Genomic DNA, 18,915 nt, shown 5'->3' with positions numbered 1-18,915 from the left:
CCAGTTTTAGAAAGAAAAAAACAACAAAAAACAACAAGCCCACTGAAAAGGACTTGTTCACCAACTCAGACTTGAATCGGTTGTTTATGTCTTTAGACAGGATGTTTTCCAGATGTTGAACACAGGCTATTCAAAATACCAATATATATTGTGTGAAAATATAAAAACGGCAACTTTTGGGAATGAAACACTATTTAATAAAAAATGTATCACTTACCATGTGAGAACCAAACCCATAGGCAGAGGAAAAAAGTTTTAGGAATCATATTCACAGTTCCCAAAATATCCGATCAATAAACTCATGATTTAGTAGAGCGAGTTTGCTCCTCCGCTTTTTTCTAAGTCGAATAGGCCTATTAAAAGTAGCCTAATACGTTTAAAACAAAAACGACCATTTCGAGGAATACAGTTAACGGTGCTATCAATAGCCTATTATAACTTTTTTATTAGTATCGTTTTCGCTTGAAAATTTCAAGATGGGACCCAAAAAGAAAAGTCCATTAAGATTAAGAGTTGAGATTACGATGTGCGTTGGACTGTTACTGTACGTCGATTAAAAAAAATCCTGAAAGTTGTGGTACATCCATCCATTTTAAAAACGCATGAAGGCTACATTTTGTTTTCAGTTTCCATACTTCCAGATTTGGGTTAGCATACTTCGTCTGGAGAAACCCCGCCCCTCAGAGGGTCCCCCTCCTTTTACTTCAGTGAGGAGCTCAAGATGGACAGTAAACGTAGCGTGGATTGTCTTTACAGTATCTATATGAACATTAGAGGAAGTTCAGTTCTATCACTCACACAAACAGGATGAAGACTTTGAGCAGAAACTGTGTTGAGGTGCAGATTTTTTTGCACAAATTTATTTATTTTGTTCAGCTTGTGGCTTGCAGATCCTCGCCCAGTTTACTCCTTCCTGCCATTTTCCTCTTAGCAAAAAATAAAAGAAATCCCTGCTGCTCTGATTAACTAAATGAAATAAAAGCCTCGTTGTCTGCTCTAATGAGAATGAAACCTCAAAGCTGCTGAGTAAATCAAAGAGTCTGTTCTGTTAATGGGTGATTTAGACTGAGAAGACCAAGAAAAGTTTTTGTGACAAAAATATATGGTTTACAACAGTGCCGGATTCAGTCTTAAGCACAAGAGTCAATTAACATCAATAAAGATGTCAGTCAGGGCACAAAAATGACATAACATTAGATACTGAATAGGTAATGCCATTTCATTTCTATACTCACGTTCACACTATCTAGAGATGTTGTGACACTTTGGTTTTGGCTGGCCACTATTTCCTGTATCTTCTTATGATGAAAGAAGTGTTTATGATAAATGTACATTTGTATGAATAACATTCATGCACTATTTCTGTGTTTAACAAAAATAATTTAAATGGCATATTAAAATACATTTTTGAACACCGTCCTCAAGGTTCAGTGTTTTACAGCCAAATGATTCAAGGATATCTGCATACTTGAATCATGTCTCATGGGAATTACAGAACAACTGTTTTCTACATTCATTCACAATTAACTCATTGTTACTCATGATCCGAGGTCAAAGTCAGTCATCATCCTCAATGCATACTTTTATTTCCTCTGAGCAACCAATTCAGTCAATTGTTTTTGTCAATTGAATTTCTGTTCAATAGACCACTATTTGTTTTTACAGCACCTATTCGCAGCTTCTGGTAAAAGTTCATCAGAACATCTTATTATATTTTAATTTAGACATCTCTATGATTAAGTATGTTGTTTTAATGTACTGCTATGACACATTTGCTTTTTTTTGTCTACAGTACTGTTTAAGAGGCCTTGGTTTCATATGTAGCCTTTGCCCACAGTGTTTCCAGAGCATGTTCTGCACACTTTCTGCATCTCATATCTCCAATAATAGACACCCGTACCACATCTGACCGAAGACCACAGCGCATCTCATCTTGAGCAGAGGAAGTAATGGGTCACAGTGCATGAGGCATTTGTTAAGTGCAATAAAAAAAGCAAAAAAAACAAGATGCTTGTGCAGTTCTCCTTAGATGCAGAACACAAATGTGAACAGAAATAAGAAATAATTTGTAGTAAAAGACAGACTATGATTATTATAATGTTAAATATGCATTTACATTTATTGTTTTATACCCTTTCGTTTTTAAATTTTCTGCAACAAAACAAAGTAGTCAAATTCTGAAAAATAAAATTTCCCCTTTTTCTTTTTTTAATACAATAAACTATATATCACTCAAAACCTCCTCCTTCCTGGAAACACTGTCAAAATGCATGAGTCCAGTCTTTGTTCATATTTTCTACAGTACAAATAACAGCTCAGAGCAATGCATCGACCTTCACTGCAGAAGAGCGGAAACACATCTGATGTTTTGTTTTGCTTCTCAGCAACAAGCAGCTGCAAGGTGGGACAATGATCACCCTGCAATAAACTGGAATAAACATCAGGGGCCTGTTATTCTCCTGCAACTACACCCAACATCTGCTCTATATAAAGTGAAACTGCAGCATAAAAACAATGAAGAATGCTGTCTATAGCCCCTCCTGTAGGTGATGTCAGTTTAATATGAACTCTAAATATTACACGGATACACAAGATTAAATTTGTTTTATTACAGCAAAGTTAAAAAAAGTAAGAGACTGTTGCACATCTGTTTAGGTAGGCTATAAAAGTATTTCAATAAACAATAACAGTCTAGATTCAATATAATATTTAGTAATATAACATTCAGTTTATAATACAAAATTTAAATTAATTCAATAACTCATACACAAACTCTGGGTCTAGTAATCTCTTGAGACGCCTTTTTGATTTTATTGTGTTGATAGTTCACAGCTGTCTCGGTTCTGGCCACATCCAGCAAATGATTTCTGTTTTAGAGACAGAGAGAAACATTTATATTACAAACTAATCAATAATCATCATCTATATTGTAAAAATAGGGTATATGTCTAACGAAAACCAGGTCCAGAACTGCTTCCATTCACCAAAATAATAATATAAAAATATATATATATATATATTTGAGCCAAATGACGATCGATTTGTAACAATCCCTCCAGTCTCTGGCAGTTATTTATCAACGGCGTCACATCAACACTATTGAATACAGTGTGACCAGTGCAGAACAACTTCCATTCGAATCAAAACCATTCTGTGAAATCAGTGTTATTTTATTCCCGAACCAATGAGTTGGTTCTTTTCTGTGTATATATATATATATATATACAAACACAGCGGACCAGTGTTGAATGACTCCTGAAGGGATTATTCTTATGAGGTGTTCTATTCCGTTAATAATAAAAAAAAAACCATTCAACGTAACTAATGTGATCCTATTCCCGAACTAATGATTCATATTAGCTGGTTCTTTTCAGTGAATCATAATCATTAAACAGAATCACATACGATTATATTTAAAGTAAGTAAAAAGAAAGAAAGAAAGAAAGAAAGAAAGAAAGAAAGAAAGAAAGAAAGAGAATCAGTCGTAGTAAATGAGATGAACTGTTTACTGACCTGAGGCAGATCTCTCTTCTGAAGGCAGTAGATGATCTGAGTGTATTCTGACATGCTTTGCTTTTCTATGATTGCCGGATCTACAAACACAAATCAGTTTTCATCATTTATTATGACTATAGTTAAAAAATAAAGCAATATGTGTTACTTTGCCATTTCCTTTGACAACACTCAGGATGTACTGCTTCTAGTGGATCATGATGGCATACAATATACAAAGATTTTGTCCCAGACAGTTTTATATTATATAATGCGTAAAGTAATTCTTGCCTTCTGAACTTGCTTGTTCACATTTCCTCTGGTGTAAGTATATCACCCCTCCAACTACAACCACGATCAGAGCTATCACTATAACTGATATTACCACCGTCTGTGACTGCTGAATGAGCTCTGTAATGAACAACAGACCAATAATAATTATCAGTCAAGACATAGCTCTCAATCTAACTTAACATATCTTGGAAAGCTTGAAGAAAATATGTAATCACTAATTATATTCACTGATATCACCACTGATGTACCTGGACACGTGTGACAGAGTTGAGTGATGTTGATGTTGTGTTGAGTCTGGTTTGTGATGGGATTGTTGATCACACAGCTGTAGATGTTGTTCTCCTGATATTCCACCTCCAGAGGTAGAGAGAGACTGATGCTGAGATCAGACACACTGATGCTGGACAATAAACTGTTTCCTTTGTACCAGGAGAGAGTCACAGCACTCACATTCACAGCTGAACACAGCAGCACACATCTGGACACTGATGATGATGATGATGATGATGATCTTTCAAATGATGAAGAACAGTTTGAAGTGTCTCTGGTGATGACAGGAATGGGAAGAGGAGCTGGAAATATTGAGAATAAATGGAAATACAAATGTAACTTAATTTAAATGGCGACAAAATTTTCTGTGTTTGGAATCTCGTTCTGACGGCACCCATTTACTGAAGAGAATCAACTTGTGAGAAAGCAATGTAATGCTTCATTTCTTAAAATCTCTCCCAATGAAAAACAAATCATCTACATCTTAAACAGCCTGAGAGAAAGATTTCCAGCAAATGTTCATTTTTGAGTGAACTATTTCTTTAACATTTTTAATAAATATATTTTTTTAAGCAATAAGTCCCTGTGGCTTTCTATAATGTCATTAGCTTTGATAACATTCTGAATACAGCACACTATTATACCTTATTAGATAAAGAGATATTCATCTTAAAGAACAATTCTTCTGATAATTTAACATCACTTTTATTTCTTGATATTATTAAATGTAATATTACTCACCATAGACAGCAACAGAAAAACTCTTGTATGTGACTCCAGAAGCTTTGATGATTGTTAGTTTATAAAGTCCAGTGTGTTCAGTTCTGATGTTTCTGACGGTCAGAGATCCAGTCCAACTGTCCATCTGGAGTCTGTCTCCAAATATCAGAGTACTGTCATACATATCAATGACCTGCTTATGGATTTCAGCAATACGAGTGTATGTATTGTTAACCTTAAACATCCACAGTATCTGATCATTTCTCTGTATTTCGGTAACATCAGTGTTTAGAGAGACAGAATCTCCTTCAGTCACTGATACTGACTTCACTTCATCTGTATCACCAATAACACCTAAAACACACAAAAATATTGTTTTATTCATATATTTCTCCAATTAAAAAAAAAAAAAACACACGCCCTCTGAAAAGGACTTGTTCACCAACTCAGACTTGAATCGGTTGTTTATGTCTTTAGACAGGATGTTTTCCAGATGTTGAACACAGGCTATTCAAAATACCGAACTATATATTTTGTGAAAATATAAAAACGGCAACTTTTGGGAATGAAACACTATTTAATAAAAAATGTTTCACTTACCATGTGAGAACCAAACCCATAGGCAGAGGAAAAAAGTTTTATGAATCATATTCAGTTTCCTAAATATCCGATCAATAAAATCCTCATGTTTCAGTAGAGTGAGTTTGCTCCTCCGCTTTTTTTAAAGTCGAATAGACCTATTAAAAGTAGCCTAATACGTTTAAAACAAAAACGACCATTTCGAGGAATACAGTTAACGGTGTTATGAAAATTATAACTTTTATATTAGTATCGTTTTCGTTTTAAAATTTCAAGATGGGACACAAAAAGAAAAGCCCATTAGGATTAAGAGTTGAGATTACGATGTGCGTTGGACTGTTACTGTACACGGATTAAAATATATCCTTAAAGTTGTGGTACATCCATCCATTTTAAAAAAGCACGATATTTTTAAGGGAAGGAAAAAAGTAGCCAGCAGAATCCAAACTCTACATTTTGTTTTCAGTTTCCATACTTCCAGATTTGGGTTAGCATACTTCGTCTGGAGAAACCCCGCCCCTCAGAGGGTCCCCCTCCTTTTACTTCAGTGAGGAGCTCAAGATGGACAGTAAACGTAGCGTGGATTGTCTTTACAGTATCTATATGAACATTAGAGGAAGTTCAGCTCTTTCAGTTCTTTTGACACAAACAGGATGAAGACTTTGAGCAGAAACTGTGTTGAGGTGCAGATTTTTTTTTTTTTTGCACGAATGTAATTATTTTGTTCAGCTTGTGGTTTGCAGATCCTCTCCCAGCTTACTCCTTCCTGCCATTTTCCTCTTAGCAAAAAAACAAAAAAAACAACAAAAAACAAATCCCTGCTGCTCTGATCAACTAAATGAAATAAAAGCCTCGTTGTCTGCTCTAATGAGAATGAAACCTCAAAGCTGCTGAGTAAATCAAAGAGTCTGTTCTGTTAATGGGTGATTTAGACTGAGAAGACCAAGAAAAGTTTTTGTGACAAAAATTTATGGTTTACAACAGTGCCGGATTCAGTCTTAAGCACAAGAGTCAATTAACATCAATAAAGATGTCAGTCAGGGCACAAAAATGACATAACATTAGATACTGAATAGTTAATGCAGTTTCATTTCTATACTCACGTTCACACTATCTAGAGATGTTGTGACACTTTGGTTTTGGCTGGCCACTATTTCCTGTATCCTCTTATGATGAAAGAAGTGTTTATGATAAATGTACATTTGTGTGAATAACATTCATGCACTATTTCTGTGTTTAACAAAAATAATTTAAATGGCACATTAAAACACATTTTTGAACACCGTCCTCAAGGTTCAGTGTTTTACAGCCAAATGATTTGCACAAGGGAATCTGCATACTTGAATCATGTCTCATGGGAATTACAGAACAACTGTTTTCTACATTCATTCACAATTAACTCATTGTTACTCATGATCCGAGGTCAAAGTCAGTCATCATCCTCAATGCATACTTTTATTTCCTCTGAGCAACCAATTCATTTCAGCATTTCTGACAACTATATATATTTTTTCTTCTAGCTTTTCCTCTATCACATGTTTGCCTCAATTCTGAGCAACTTTCTTATCATGAGACTGCATTTCTGTTCAATAGAACACTATTTGTTTTTACAGCATCTGTTGGCAGCTCCTGGTAAAAGTTCATCAGAACACCTTATTTTATTTGAATTTAGACATTGTTTTTTAATGTACTGCTATGACACATTTGCCTTTTTTTTTGCCTACAGTACTGTTTTAGAGGCCTTGGTTTCATATGTAGCCTTTGCCCACAGTGTTTCCAGAGCATGTTCTGCACACCTTCTGCATCTCATATCTCCAATAATAGACACCCGTACCACATCTGACCGAAGACCACAGCGCATCTCATCTTGAGCAGAGGAAGTAATGGGTCACAGTGCATGAGGCATTTGTTAAGTGCAATAAAAAAAGCAAAAAAAACAAGATGCTTGTGCAGTTCTCCTTGGATGCAGAACACAAATGCGAACCTAAATAAGAAATAATTTGTGGTAAAAGACAGATTATGATTATTATAATGTTAAATATGCATTTACATTTATTGTTTTATACCCTTTTGTTTTTAAATTTTCTGCAATAAAACAAAGTAGTCAAATTCTGAAAATTTTTATTTCCCCTTGATAAAAAAAAAAATACAACAAACTATATATCACTCAAAACCTCCTCCTTCCTGGAAACACTGTCAAAATGCATGAGTCCAGTCTTTGTTCATATTTTCTACAGTACAAATAACAGCTCAGAGCAATGCATCGACCTTCACTGCAGAAGAGCGGAAACACATCTGATGTTTTGTTTTGCTTCTCAGCAACAAGCAGCTGCAAGGTGGGACAATGATCACCCTGCAATAAACTGGAATAAACATCAGGGGCCTGTTATTCTCCTGCAACTACACCCAACATCTGCTCTATATAAAGTGAAACTGCAGCATAAAAACAATGAAGAATGCTGTCTATAGCCCCTCCTGTAGGTGATGTCAGTTTAATATGAACTCTAAATATTACACGGATACACAAGATTAAATTTGTTTTATTACAGCAAAGTTAAAAAAGTAAGAGACTGTTGAAAATCTATTTAGGTAGGCTATAAAAGTATTTCAATAAACAATAACAGTCTAGATTCAATATAATATTTAATAATATAACATTCAGTGTATAATACAAAATTTAAATTAATTCAATAACTCATACACGAACTCTGGGTCTAGTAATCTCTTGAGACGCCTTTTTGATTTTATTGTGTTGATAGTTCACAGCTGTCTCGGTTCTGGCCACATCCAGCAAATGATTTCTGTTTTAGAGACAGAGAGAAACATTTATATTACAAACTAATCAATAATCATCATCTATATTGTAAAAATAGGGTATATGTCTAACGAAAACCAGGTCCAGAACTGCTTCCATTCACCAAAATAATAATATAAAAAAATATATATATATATATTTGAGCCAAATGACGATCGATTTGTAACAATCCCTCCAGTCTCTGGCAGTTATTTATCAACGGCGTCACATCAACACTATTGAATACAGTGTGACCAGTGCAGAACAACTTCCATTCGAATCAAAACCATTCTGTGAAATCAGTGTTATTTTATTCCCGAACCAATGAGTTGGTTCTTTTCTGTGTATATATATATATATATATACAAACACAGCGGACCAGTGTTGAATGACTCCTGAAGGGATTATTCTTATGAGGTGTTCTATTCCGTTAATAATAAAAAAAAAAACATTCAACGTAACTAATGTGATCCTATTCCCGAACTAATGATTCATATTAGCTGGTTCTTTTCAGTGAATCATAATCATTAAACAGAATCACATACGATTATATTTAAAGTAAGTAAAAGAAAGAAAGAAAGAAAGAAAGAAAGAGAATCAGTCGTAGTAAATGAGATGAACTGTTTACTGACCTGAGGCAGATCTCTCTTCTGAAGGCAGTAGATGATCTGAGTGTATTCTGACATGCTTTGCTTTTCTATGATTGCCGGATCTACAAACACAAATCAGTTTTCATCATTTATTATGACTATAGTTAAAAAATAAAGCAATATGTGTTACTTTGCCATTTCCTTTGACAACACTCAGGATGTACTGCTTCTAGTGGATCATGATGGCATACAATATACAAAGATTTTGTCCCAGACAGTTTTATATTATATAATGCGTAAAGTAATTCTTGCCTTCTGAACTTGCTTGTTCACATTTCCTCTGGTGTAAGTATATCACCCCTCCAACTACAACCACGATCAGAGCTATCACTATAACTGATATTACCACCGTCTGTGACTGCTGAATGAGCTCTGTAATGAACAACAGACCAATAATAATTATCAGTCAAGACATAGCTCTCAATCTAACTTAACATATCTTGGAAAGCTTGAAGAAAATATGTAATCACTAATTATATTCACTGATATCACCGCTGCTGTACCTGCACATGTGTGACAGAGTTTGCTGATGTCCAGATGTGTGGTCTGGTTTGTGATGGGATTGTTGATCACACAGCTGTAGATGTTGTTCTCCTGATATTCCACCTCCAGAGGTAGAGAGAGACTGATGCTGAGATCAGACACACTGATGCTGGACAATAAACTGTTTCCTTTGTACCAGGAGAGAGTCACAGCACTCACATTCACAGCTGAACACAGCAGCACACATCTGGACACTGATGATGATGATGATGATGATGATCTTTCAAATGATGAAGAACAGTTTGAAGTGTCTCTGGTGATGACAGGAATGGGAAGAGGAGCTGGAAATATTGAGAATAAATGGAAATACAAATGTAACTTAATTTAAATGGCGACAAAATTTTCTGTGTTTGGAATCTCGTTCTGACGGCACCCATTTACTGCAGAGAATCAACTTGTGAGAAAGCAATGTAATGCTTTATTTGTTAACATCTCTTCCAATGAAAAACAAATCATCTACATCTTAAACAGCCTGAGAAAAAGATTTCCAGCAAATGTTCATTTTTGAGTGAACTATTTCTTTAACATTTTTAATAAATATATTTTTTTAAGCAATAAGGCACTGTGGCTTTCTATAATGTCATTAGCTTTGATAAAATTCTGAATACAGCACAACCTCTTATACCTTATTAGATAAAGAGATATTCATCTTAAAGAACAATTCTTCTGATAATTTAACATCACTTTTATTTCTTGATATTATTAAATGTAATATTACTCACCATAGACAGCAACAGAAAAACTCTTGTATGTGACTCCAGCAGCTTTGATGATTGTTAGTTTATAAAGTCCAGTGTGTTCAGTTCTGATGTTTCTGATGATCAGAGATCCAGTCCAACTGTCCATCTGGAGTCTGTCTCCAAATATCAGAGTATTATCATCTATATAGATGTTCTGTCTGTGGATTTCAGCAATACGAGTGTCTGAATTGTTAAAGTTAAACATCCACAGTATCAGATCATTTCTCTGTATTTCAGTAACATCAGTGTTTAGAGAGACAGAATCTCCTTCAGTCACTGACACTGACTTCACTTCATCTGTATCGCCAATAACATCTGAAACACATACAAATATTATTTTATTCATATATTTCTCCAATTAAAAAAAACCAAGCCCTCTGAAAAGGACTTGTTCACCAACTCAGACATGAGTTAGATGTTTATTTCTTTAGACAGGATGTTTTCCAGATGTTGAACACAGGCTATTCAAAATACCGAACTATATATTTTGTGAAAATATAAAAACGGCAACTTTGGGGAATGAAACACTATTTAATAAAAAATGTTTCACTTACCATGTGAGAACCAAACCCATAGGCAGAGGAAAAAAGTTTTATGAATCATATTCACAGTTTCCTAAATATCCGATCAATAAACTCATGATTTAGTAGAGCGAGTTTGCTCCTCCGCTTTTTTCTAAGTCGAATAGGCCTATTAAAAGTAGCCTAATACGTTTAAAACAAAAACGACCATTTCGAGGAATACAGTTAACGGTGCTATCAATAGCCTATTATAACTTTTTTATTAGTATCGTTTTCGCTTGAAAATTTCAAGATGGGACCCAAAAAGAAAAGCCCATTAGGATTAAGAGTTGAGATTACGATGTGCGTTGGACTGTTACTGTACGTCGATTAAAATATATCCTTAAAGTTGTGGTACATCCATCCATTTTAAAAAAGCACGATATTTTTAAGGGAAGGAAAAAAGTAGCCAGCAGAATCCAAACTCTACATTTTGTTTTCAGTTTCCATACTTCCAGATTTGGGTTAGCATACTTCGTCTGGAGAAACCCCGCCCCTCAGAGGGTCCCCCTCCTTTTACTTCAGTGAGGAGCTCAAGATGGACAGTAAACGTAGCGTGGATTGTCTTTACAGTATCTATATGAACATTAGAGGAAGTTCAGCTCTTTCAGTTCTTTTGACACAAACAGGATGAAGACTTTGAGCAGAAACTGTGTTGAGGTGCAGATTTTTTTTTTTTTTTTTTGCACGAATGTCATTATTTTGTTCAGCTTGTGGTTTGCAGATCCTCTCCCAGCTTACTCCTTCCTGCCATTTTCCTCTTAGCAAAAAAACAAAAAAAACAACAAAAAACAAATCCCTGCTGCTCTGATCAACTAAATGAAATAAAAGCCTCGTTGTCTGCTCTAATGAGAATGAAACCTCAAAGCTGCTGAGTAAATCAAAGAGTCTGTTCTGTTAATGGGTGATTTAGACTGAGAAGACCAAGAAAAGTTTTTGTGACAAAAATTTATGGTTTACAACAGTGCCGGATTCAGTCTTAAGCACAAGAGTCAATTAACATCAATAAAGATGTCAGTCAGGGCACAAAAATGACATAACATTAGATACTGAATAGTTAATGCAGTTTCATTTCTATACTCACGTTCACACTATCTAGAGATGTTGTGACACTTTGGTTTTGGCTGGCCACTATTTCCTGTATCCTCTTATGATGAAAGAAGTGTTTATGATTAATGTACATTTGTGTGAATAACATTCATGCACTATTTCTGTGTTTAACAAAAATAATTTAAATGGCACATTAAAATACATTTTTGAACACCGTCCTCAAGGTTCAGTGTTTTACAGCCAAATGATTTGCACAAGGGAATCTGCATACTTGAATCATGTCTCATGGGAATTACAGAACAACTGTTTTCTACATTCATTCACAATTAACTCATTGGTACTCATGATCCGAGGTCAAAGTCAGTCATCATCCTCAATGCATACTTTTATTTCCTCTGAGCAACCAATTCATTTCAGCATTTCTGACAACTATATATATTTTTTCTTCTAGCTTTTCCTCTATCACATGTTTGCCTCAATTCTGAGCAACTTTCTTATCATGAGACTGCATTTCTGTTCAATAGAACACTATTTGTTTTTACAGCATCTGTTGGCAGCTCCTGGTAAAAGTTCATCAGAACACCTTATTTTATTTGAATTTAGACATTGTTTTTTAATGTACTGCTATGACACATTTGCCTTTTTTTTTGCCTACAGTACTGTTTTAGAGGCCTTGGTTTCATATGTAGCCTTTGCCCACAGTGTTTCCAGAGCATGTTCTGCACACCTTCTGCATCTCATATCTCCAATAATAGACACCCGTACCACATCTGACCGAAGACCACAGCGCATCTCATCTTGAGCAGAGGAAGTAATGGGTCACAGTGCATGAGGCATTTGTTAAGTGCAAAAAAAAAAAAAAAAAAAACAAGATGCTTGTGCAGTTCTCCTTGGATGCAGAACACAAATGCGAACCTAAATAAGAAATAATTTGTAAAAGACAGATTATGATTATTATAATGTTAAATATGCCATCCATCCATCCATCTTCTTCCGCTTATCCGGGCCGGGTCGCGGGGGCAGCAGTCTAAGCAGAGAACCCCAGACTTCCCTCTCCCTAGACACTTCCTCCAACTTTTGACCGTTTATCATAGCATAATTGCCTTATGAGTATAGTATCTCTACAAACAAGTTGTTGAGAAGACATCGCTGCACTTGGATTATGCTGTATGTAAGAACGTGATTCTTTGTTGATTTGGAAGAATAAACAGTGATAAACGAACTATGGATTTCAAATGTGAATCAAGGCAAGAAGATACGCGTCAAAACTTGTGGAATAAATACCACATTCACATGTCCCTTACATGTAAGTCAAAAGCTTTACCCGTTATTTAAGTGTGTTTACAAGTGCGCACCTGAATGCACGTTAATGGAAGACCGTGCTTAAGACGTCAGAAGGACTCGCTTCGCTTGTTGTGGCCAAATAGTGCTGTGCAGGACATTGGATTTATGAATGAATGAAGATCGATCATATTACCGCTTGCAATAAGTGTTAGTTGTGTAACTTTGATTGTAAGTAAAATTGCACGTCTTGAAGTGTTACAAATGGCGGACAAAAAAGACGACGACGACGATGTTGTTGAGCGGTCTGAACGCAAGAGGGCGCTAACGGACAAGGGTTTGGAAGAGAAGCTTCACAACCAGATAAACGCCAGACGAGGCAAGTTGAGACAATTAACTGCAAAATCAAATGAGATTGAATTGCTTATGGAAAACATTTCCAACTTGAATGATGTTGAAAACAAGCAGTTTAAACTCTACAAACGGATGTTTGAAGAATTTATTGAAAGTAATGCAACAGTGCTGCTGTATTTGAAAGATGAAGAGCATGATGCTGATCAGGATTTCTGGTTTCAGCCTAAATTATTATGCTGCAAAAAGTTCATGGAAAAAGTGAAGTCATGGATTGAGGAAACTAAACAGTGCATTAAGATGTCTCAAATCTGTGATAATGAAGTCTCACCAATGGACAGTGTGTCAATGGTGTCATCCAGGACGGTCACGTCTAATAAGTCAGGAAGTGGAACAGCATCTGTTTCCAAAAAATCATCCATATCTACAGCATCATCAGCTCGTCTAAAGGAACAAGCTAACAGAGCAGCTTTGTTGGCTAAAGCAGCCGCTCTAAAAGAAAGACAGGAGTTGGAAATGAAAGAAGCAAAGTTAAAGGCTGAAATGGAAAAGTTGGAAATAGAAACGGCTCTTGCAATGTCTGATGCTAAAATTAAAGTGTATAAAGATTGTGAAGAACAACTACAGTATGCAGATCAAAATGTGGCCATCCAAGCAGCCAATGTAGTCATTCCACAACAGGATCATTATGAATATGATGAATACAGTGTAAGATCAAGGCATGGTAAAATGCTATCACGTCCTGAAGCAGTTCATTCAAGTATACCTGCAAGTGTCAGACCTAAGAAAACAAACACTGCAAAGGAATGGTCAACACCAGTCAATGAAACATTGTGCGGTAACACTGATACATCAGAATTTCAAAGAGTGATGCAACGCCAGACAGACATCACAGCAATGCTTGTGAAGAACCAACAAATGTCTTGTTTACCTCAACGTGAGGTTACTTTGTTTCATGGAGATCCACTTGAGTTCAGATCTTTTATGAAGGCGTTTGAACATGCTGTTGACTCCAGAGTTGACAGTAGTGCTGACAAGTTGTACTTTCTGGAGCAGTACACTAGAGGTGAGCCCAGAGACATTGTCAAAAGCTGCCAGCACATGCCAAATGATCGTGGTTATGCAGAAGCAATGAGACTTTTGCATGAGAAGTTTGGAAATGAGTTGAAAATTGCGACAGCCTTAATGCAAAAGGCATTCAAATGGCCTGAAATAAAGTCAGAGGATGGAAAATCTTTAAGTGCATTTTCATTGTTCCTGGTTACTTGTCGCAATGTAATGGAGGACATTGAATACATGGATGAGTTGGATAATCCTACTAACATGAGGATTATTATCTCAAAATTGCCATACAAGTTGCGTGAAAGATGGAGAGCCCATGCTTACGAGTATGAGGAGCACAATAGAAGAAGAGCCAAGTTCATTCAGTTGGTTGAGTTTGTTGATCGCCAAGCAAAGGTAATATCAAACCCACTTTTTGGAGATCTGGATGCTTTGGCAGGTGATAAAAAACACACCAACAAGTCTTTTCAAGGAGCTAAGCTGAAAAGAGAAGGAAAAGGAAGTAGTAGTTTTGCAACTGACTTCAAACAGGTTGGCGAAACTCAAAAAGACTTGACAATGATGAAAAGCAACAGTGCGCCAGTTATCAGTGCTTTCACTAAACCTTGTGCATTCTGTGAGAAAAGCCATACATTGGAGCAATGTTATCAGTTTGGTGCTAAGCCATATAAAGACAAATTTGACTTTTTAAGAAAGAATGGATTTTGCTTTGGATGCTTAGTCAAAGGACACTTAAGCAAAGATTGTAACAGAAGAAGCACATGTCAGCTGTGCTCAAAGAGACATCCTAGTATGTTACACTTAACCACACAAGACAAGATTCCTGAGAAGGAAATGGTAAAAGTTGATAAAACTGAAGTTACCACTTTACCCACCACAATGAGTCACGAGACAAGTGCCTGCACTGGGGCCGGAGACGACTGTGTTCTTGCAATAGTACCTGTCAAGATAAAGTAAAAAAAAAGTAACAAGTGCGTGGAAGTGTATGCCTTTGTGGACCCAGGCAGCTCTGCTACCTTTTGCACTGAGGCACTAGCAAGACAGTTGAATGTCCAAGGCAGGAAAATTGACATGATGCTAAGCACCATGAACTCAAGCAAACGAGTGGAAAGTTACATGCTCACTGACTTGGAAGTGAGTGGATTGGAAGAGAACAACTTCGTTGAACTTTCCAAAGTGTTTACACAAAAGAGCATACCAGTTTCAATGGAGAACGTTCCACAGCAACAGGAAGTTGACAAATGGCCGTACCTCAGTGAAGTGAAGTTACCTCACATTGATGCTGGAGTGGAGATCCTCATAGGGAACAAGGAGTTCAAGCTTCTGGAACCATGGAGAGTAATAAATAGTAAGCACAATGGGCCATATGCAGTAAAGACTGCCCTTGGATGGATTTTGAATGGACCTCTTAGAGAACCTGAAGACAGCATGCATGGCTGTGCACAAACAAGCGTTACAGTCAACAGAATTTCCCTGGAGAGTGTGGAACAAATGCTGATACAACAGTACAATCATGATTTTCCCGAAAGAAATTGTGATGACAAAGCCGAATTATCACAGATAGATCACCAGTTTTTGGAGTCTGTATCTAATTCAGTGCAATTTTCTAATGGTCACTATTACATTGACCTTCCAATCAAGAAAACGATTGTCCAAATGCCTAACAATCGAAGTGCAGCTGTCCAGCGTGTGTTAAATATCAAAAGGAAATTAAAAAAAAATCACTCCTTTCATGAAGAGTACAAAAACTTCATGAATGGCATGCTGAGCAAAGGTTACGCAGTCAAGGTGCCTTCATCACACTTACGTCGTCAAGATGGTCAAGTCTGGTATATACCTCACCATGGGGTGTACCATCCTCAGAAGAAGAAGCTGAGGGTGGTGTTTGACTGTGCTGCAAGTTTTCAGGGAGTGTCTTTAAATAGTGAGCTATTACAGGGTCCAGACATGACAAATTCACTCATTGGAGTGCTCACCCGCTTCAGACAAGAGTCAGTTGCCATGACGGCAGATGTCGAAGCTATGTATTACCAGGTGAGAGTTCCTGAAAAAGACAGTGACCTGCTCCGCTTCTTATGGTGGCCAGATGGAGATGTAGATCAAACCTTGGAAGAGTACAAGATGGTTGTCCATCTCTTTGGAGCAAAATCATCTCCAAGTGTAGCTAATTTCGCTCTTAGGAAGACAGCAGAAGAAAATCGCAGCAAATCATCTGTTGAAGCAGTTCACACAGTTCTTAAGAACTTTTATGTAGACGACTGCTTAAAGTCTGTTTCAAGTCATGTTGAAGCAATTGCCTTGTACAATGATCTCACAAAACTTTGTGCGAGCGGAGGATTTCATCTTACAAAATGGGCAAGCAACAGTCGTGCATTGTTAGCCTCTGTTCCTGAAGGTGAGAGAGTTGAAGATGCAAGAGAATTGGATTTGAGCCGGGATGCACTTCCTGCTGAGAGAGCATTAGGAGTGTTATGGTGTGTCAATTCAGATGTGTTCAAATTCAAAATCAGTGTGAAAGAAAGACCTGTAACAAGAAGAGGAATCCTGTCAGTCACAAGCTCCATCTATGACCCATTGGGCTTTCTTGCACCTGTCATATTGCCATCAAAGATTCTAATGCAGCAGTTGTGCAAAGAAAAGCTTGCATGGGACGACAACATTCCAGAACAGTGTGCAGAAAAGTGGATTGCCTGGTTACGAGGGCTAAATCAATTGACTGACTTCAGTGTGCCAAGATGCATTAAACCTGTTGACTTTGGAGTTTCAACTTCCGCACAACTACATCACTTCTCAGACGCTAGCGAAGTGGGATATGGAGTTGTGTCATACCTCAGACTGTTAAACACTGATGGACTCGCACATTGTGCCTTCATGATGGGGAAGTCACGTGTGGCGCCGTTGAAGCAGACCACCATTCCACGTATGGAGTTGACTGCTGCAGTTGTTGCTGTTAACACAGACAAAATGCTGAAAGATGAACTGGAACTGGAATTGCTTGAATCTGTATTTTGGACTGATAGTACCACTGTTTTGAGATATATTGACAATGAAGGTCTGCGTTTCAAAACATTTGTGGCCAACAGGATTGCCGTTATAAGGGAGTCGACCAGACCACAACAGTGGAGGTACGTCAACACCTCAATGAACCCAGCTGATTGTGCATCCAGAGGACTTACTTGTGAAAAGTTCATGAAAAACATGAGTTGGATCCACTGTCCTTCTTTTCTCAAAGAACCAGAGAATAAGTGGCCTGAAACAAATCATGACTTATCAACAAAAATGGATGACAGTGAGGTTAAACACTTAGCTTCAGTGAACCTTGTGTGTGCAGTGGATGGCACAGATGCTGTGAACAATTTGATCAATTATTACTCTGATTGGTACAAATTAAAGAGAGCTGTGGCATGGATCCTTCGTTTTAAGGAGATAATTATACAGCGCAGCAAAACAGCCAAAGACAAAGAAGTTCAGAGTTGTGAGACAAAACCCACAGCAGAAAACTGCAAAGCTCTAACAATGCAAGACTTAACAAGGGCTGAAAATGAAATCATCAAATTCAGTCAAAGTCAAGTATTCAAAGAAGAAATTTCTTCATTGCAAAAAGGTAATCCATCTGTTAAAAAGAACAGTTGCCTTTCTAAACTGGATCCAGTACTTCAGGATGGATTGCTGAGAGTTGGCGGTCGTCTTGGTAAATCTGCAATGCCTGAGCATGTGAAGCATCCTATCATTATACCCAAATATTCACATGTCACAACTTTAATCTTAAGAGACATTCATGAGAGAATTGGACATTGTGGAAGGAACTATATGCTTTCAAAGTTGCGACAAAAATTCTGGCTTCCTTCTGCAAACTCCATTGTCAGGAAGTTTCTCTCCATATGTGTGACATGTAGAAAGATTAGAGCAAAGGCTGTAGAGCAGAAGATGTCAGAGCTGCCACATGACAGAATAATGCCAGATCAACCACCCTTCACCAATGTTGGAGTAGACTACTTTGGACCGTTTGAAGTCAGACAAGGTAGAAGTAATGTTAAAAGATATGGCGTATTGTTTACCTGCCTAACAACAAGAGCTGTGCATATTGAAGTTGCACATACGCTGGACACAGACTCGTGTTTAAATGCTATCCGACGTTTTGTGTGCAGGAGAGGGCAGGTGTCAATCATGAGAAGTGACAACGGTACTAATTTCATTGGTGCTGAGACTGAACTGCGTAAGGCCATTCAACAATGGAACCAATCAAAAATCGAAAGCACTCTCATGCAGAAAGGAATACAATGGATATTCAACCCACCTTCTGGATCTCATTTCGGTGGAGTATGGGAAAGACAGATAAGGTCTGTTAGAAAAATCCTGAGATCTGTGCTGAAAGAACAAACACTTAATGATGAGAGCTTGCATACATTCCTGTGTGAAGTGGAAGCAATAATAAATGACAGACCACTTACCATTACAACCGATGATCCAACAGATCTTGAACCCTTGACACCTAATCACCTGCTATTAATGAAAAGGAAACCAGCCTT

At 37.0% G+C, this 18,915-nt stretch overlaps 1 protein-coding gene across 9 annotated transcripts in view; it reads right to left on the bottom strand.

Moving 5' to 3' along the window:
• LOC132159620 (SLAM family member 9-like) overlaps positions 1–18,915 on the bottom strand; it is a 42,816-nt gene that overhangs the window by 19,703 nt on the left and 4,198 nt on the right. For 2 of the 9 annotated variants that reach the window (XR_009437886.1, XM_059569191.1), the window contains exon 1: positions 218–1,056. Coding sequence is in view for 8 of the 9 variants with exons in the window: in XM_059569191.1 (XP_059425174.1) it covers positions 218–266 (49 nt within the window). In the remaining variant the exon portion in view is untranslated. Of the gene's footprint in view, positions 1–217; positions 1,087–3,519; positions 3,904–4,034; positions 4,359–4,797; positions 5,131–5,376; positions 5,802–8,676; positions 9,172–9,302; positions 9,624–10,064; positions 10,398–10,636; positions 11,207–18,915 lie in introns of those variants that run through there. The other 7 variants (XM_059569188.1, XM_059569189.1, XM_059569183.1 and 4 more) reach the window with 7 other exon arrangements.

This window comes from Carassius carassius, chromosome 16 (genome assembly GCF_963082965.1).
Source record: "Carassius carassius chromosome 16, fCarCar2.1, whole genome shotgun sequence".
Lineage (NCBI taxonomy): Eukaryota > Metazoa > Chordata > Actinopteri > Cypriniformes > Cyprinidae > Carassius > Carassius carassius.
Note: the sequence above shows the minus strand (reverse complement) of the source record. Positions and strands in the feature narration are given on the sequence as shown.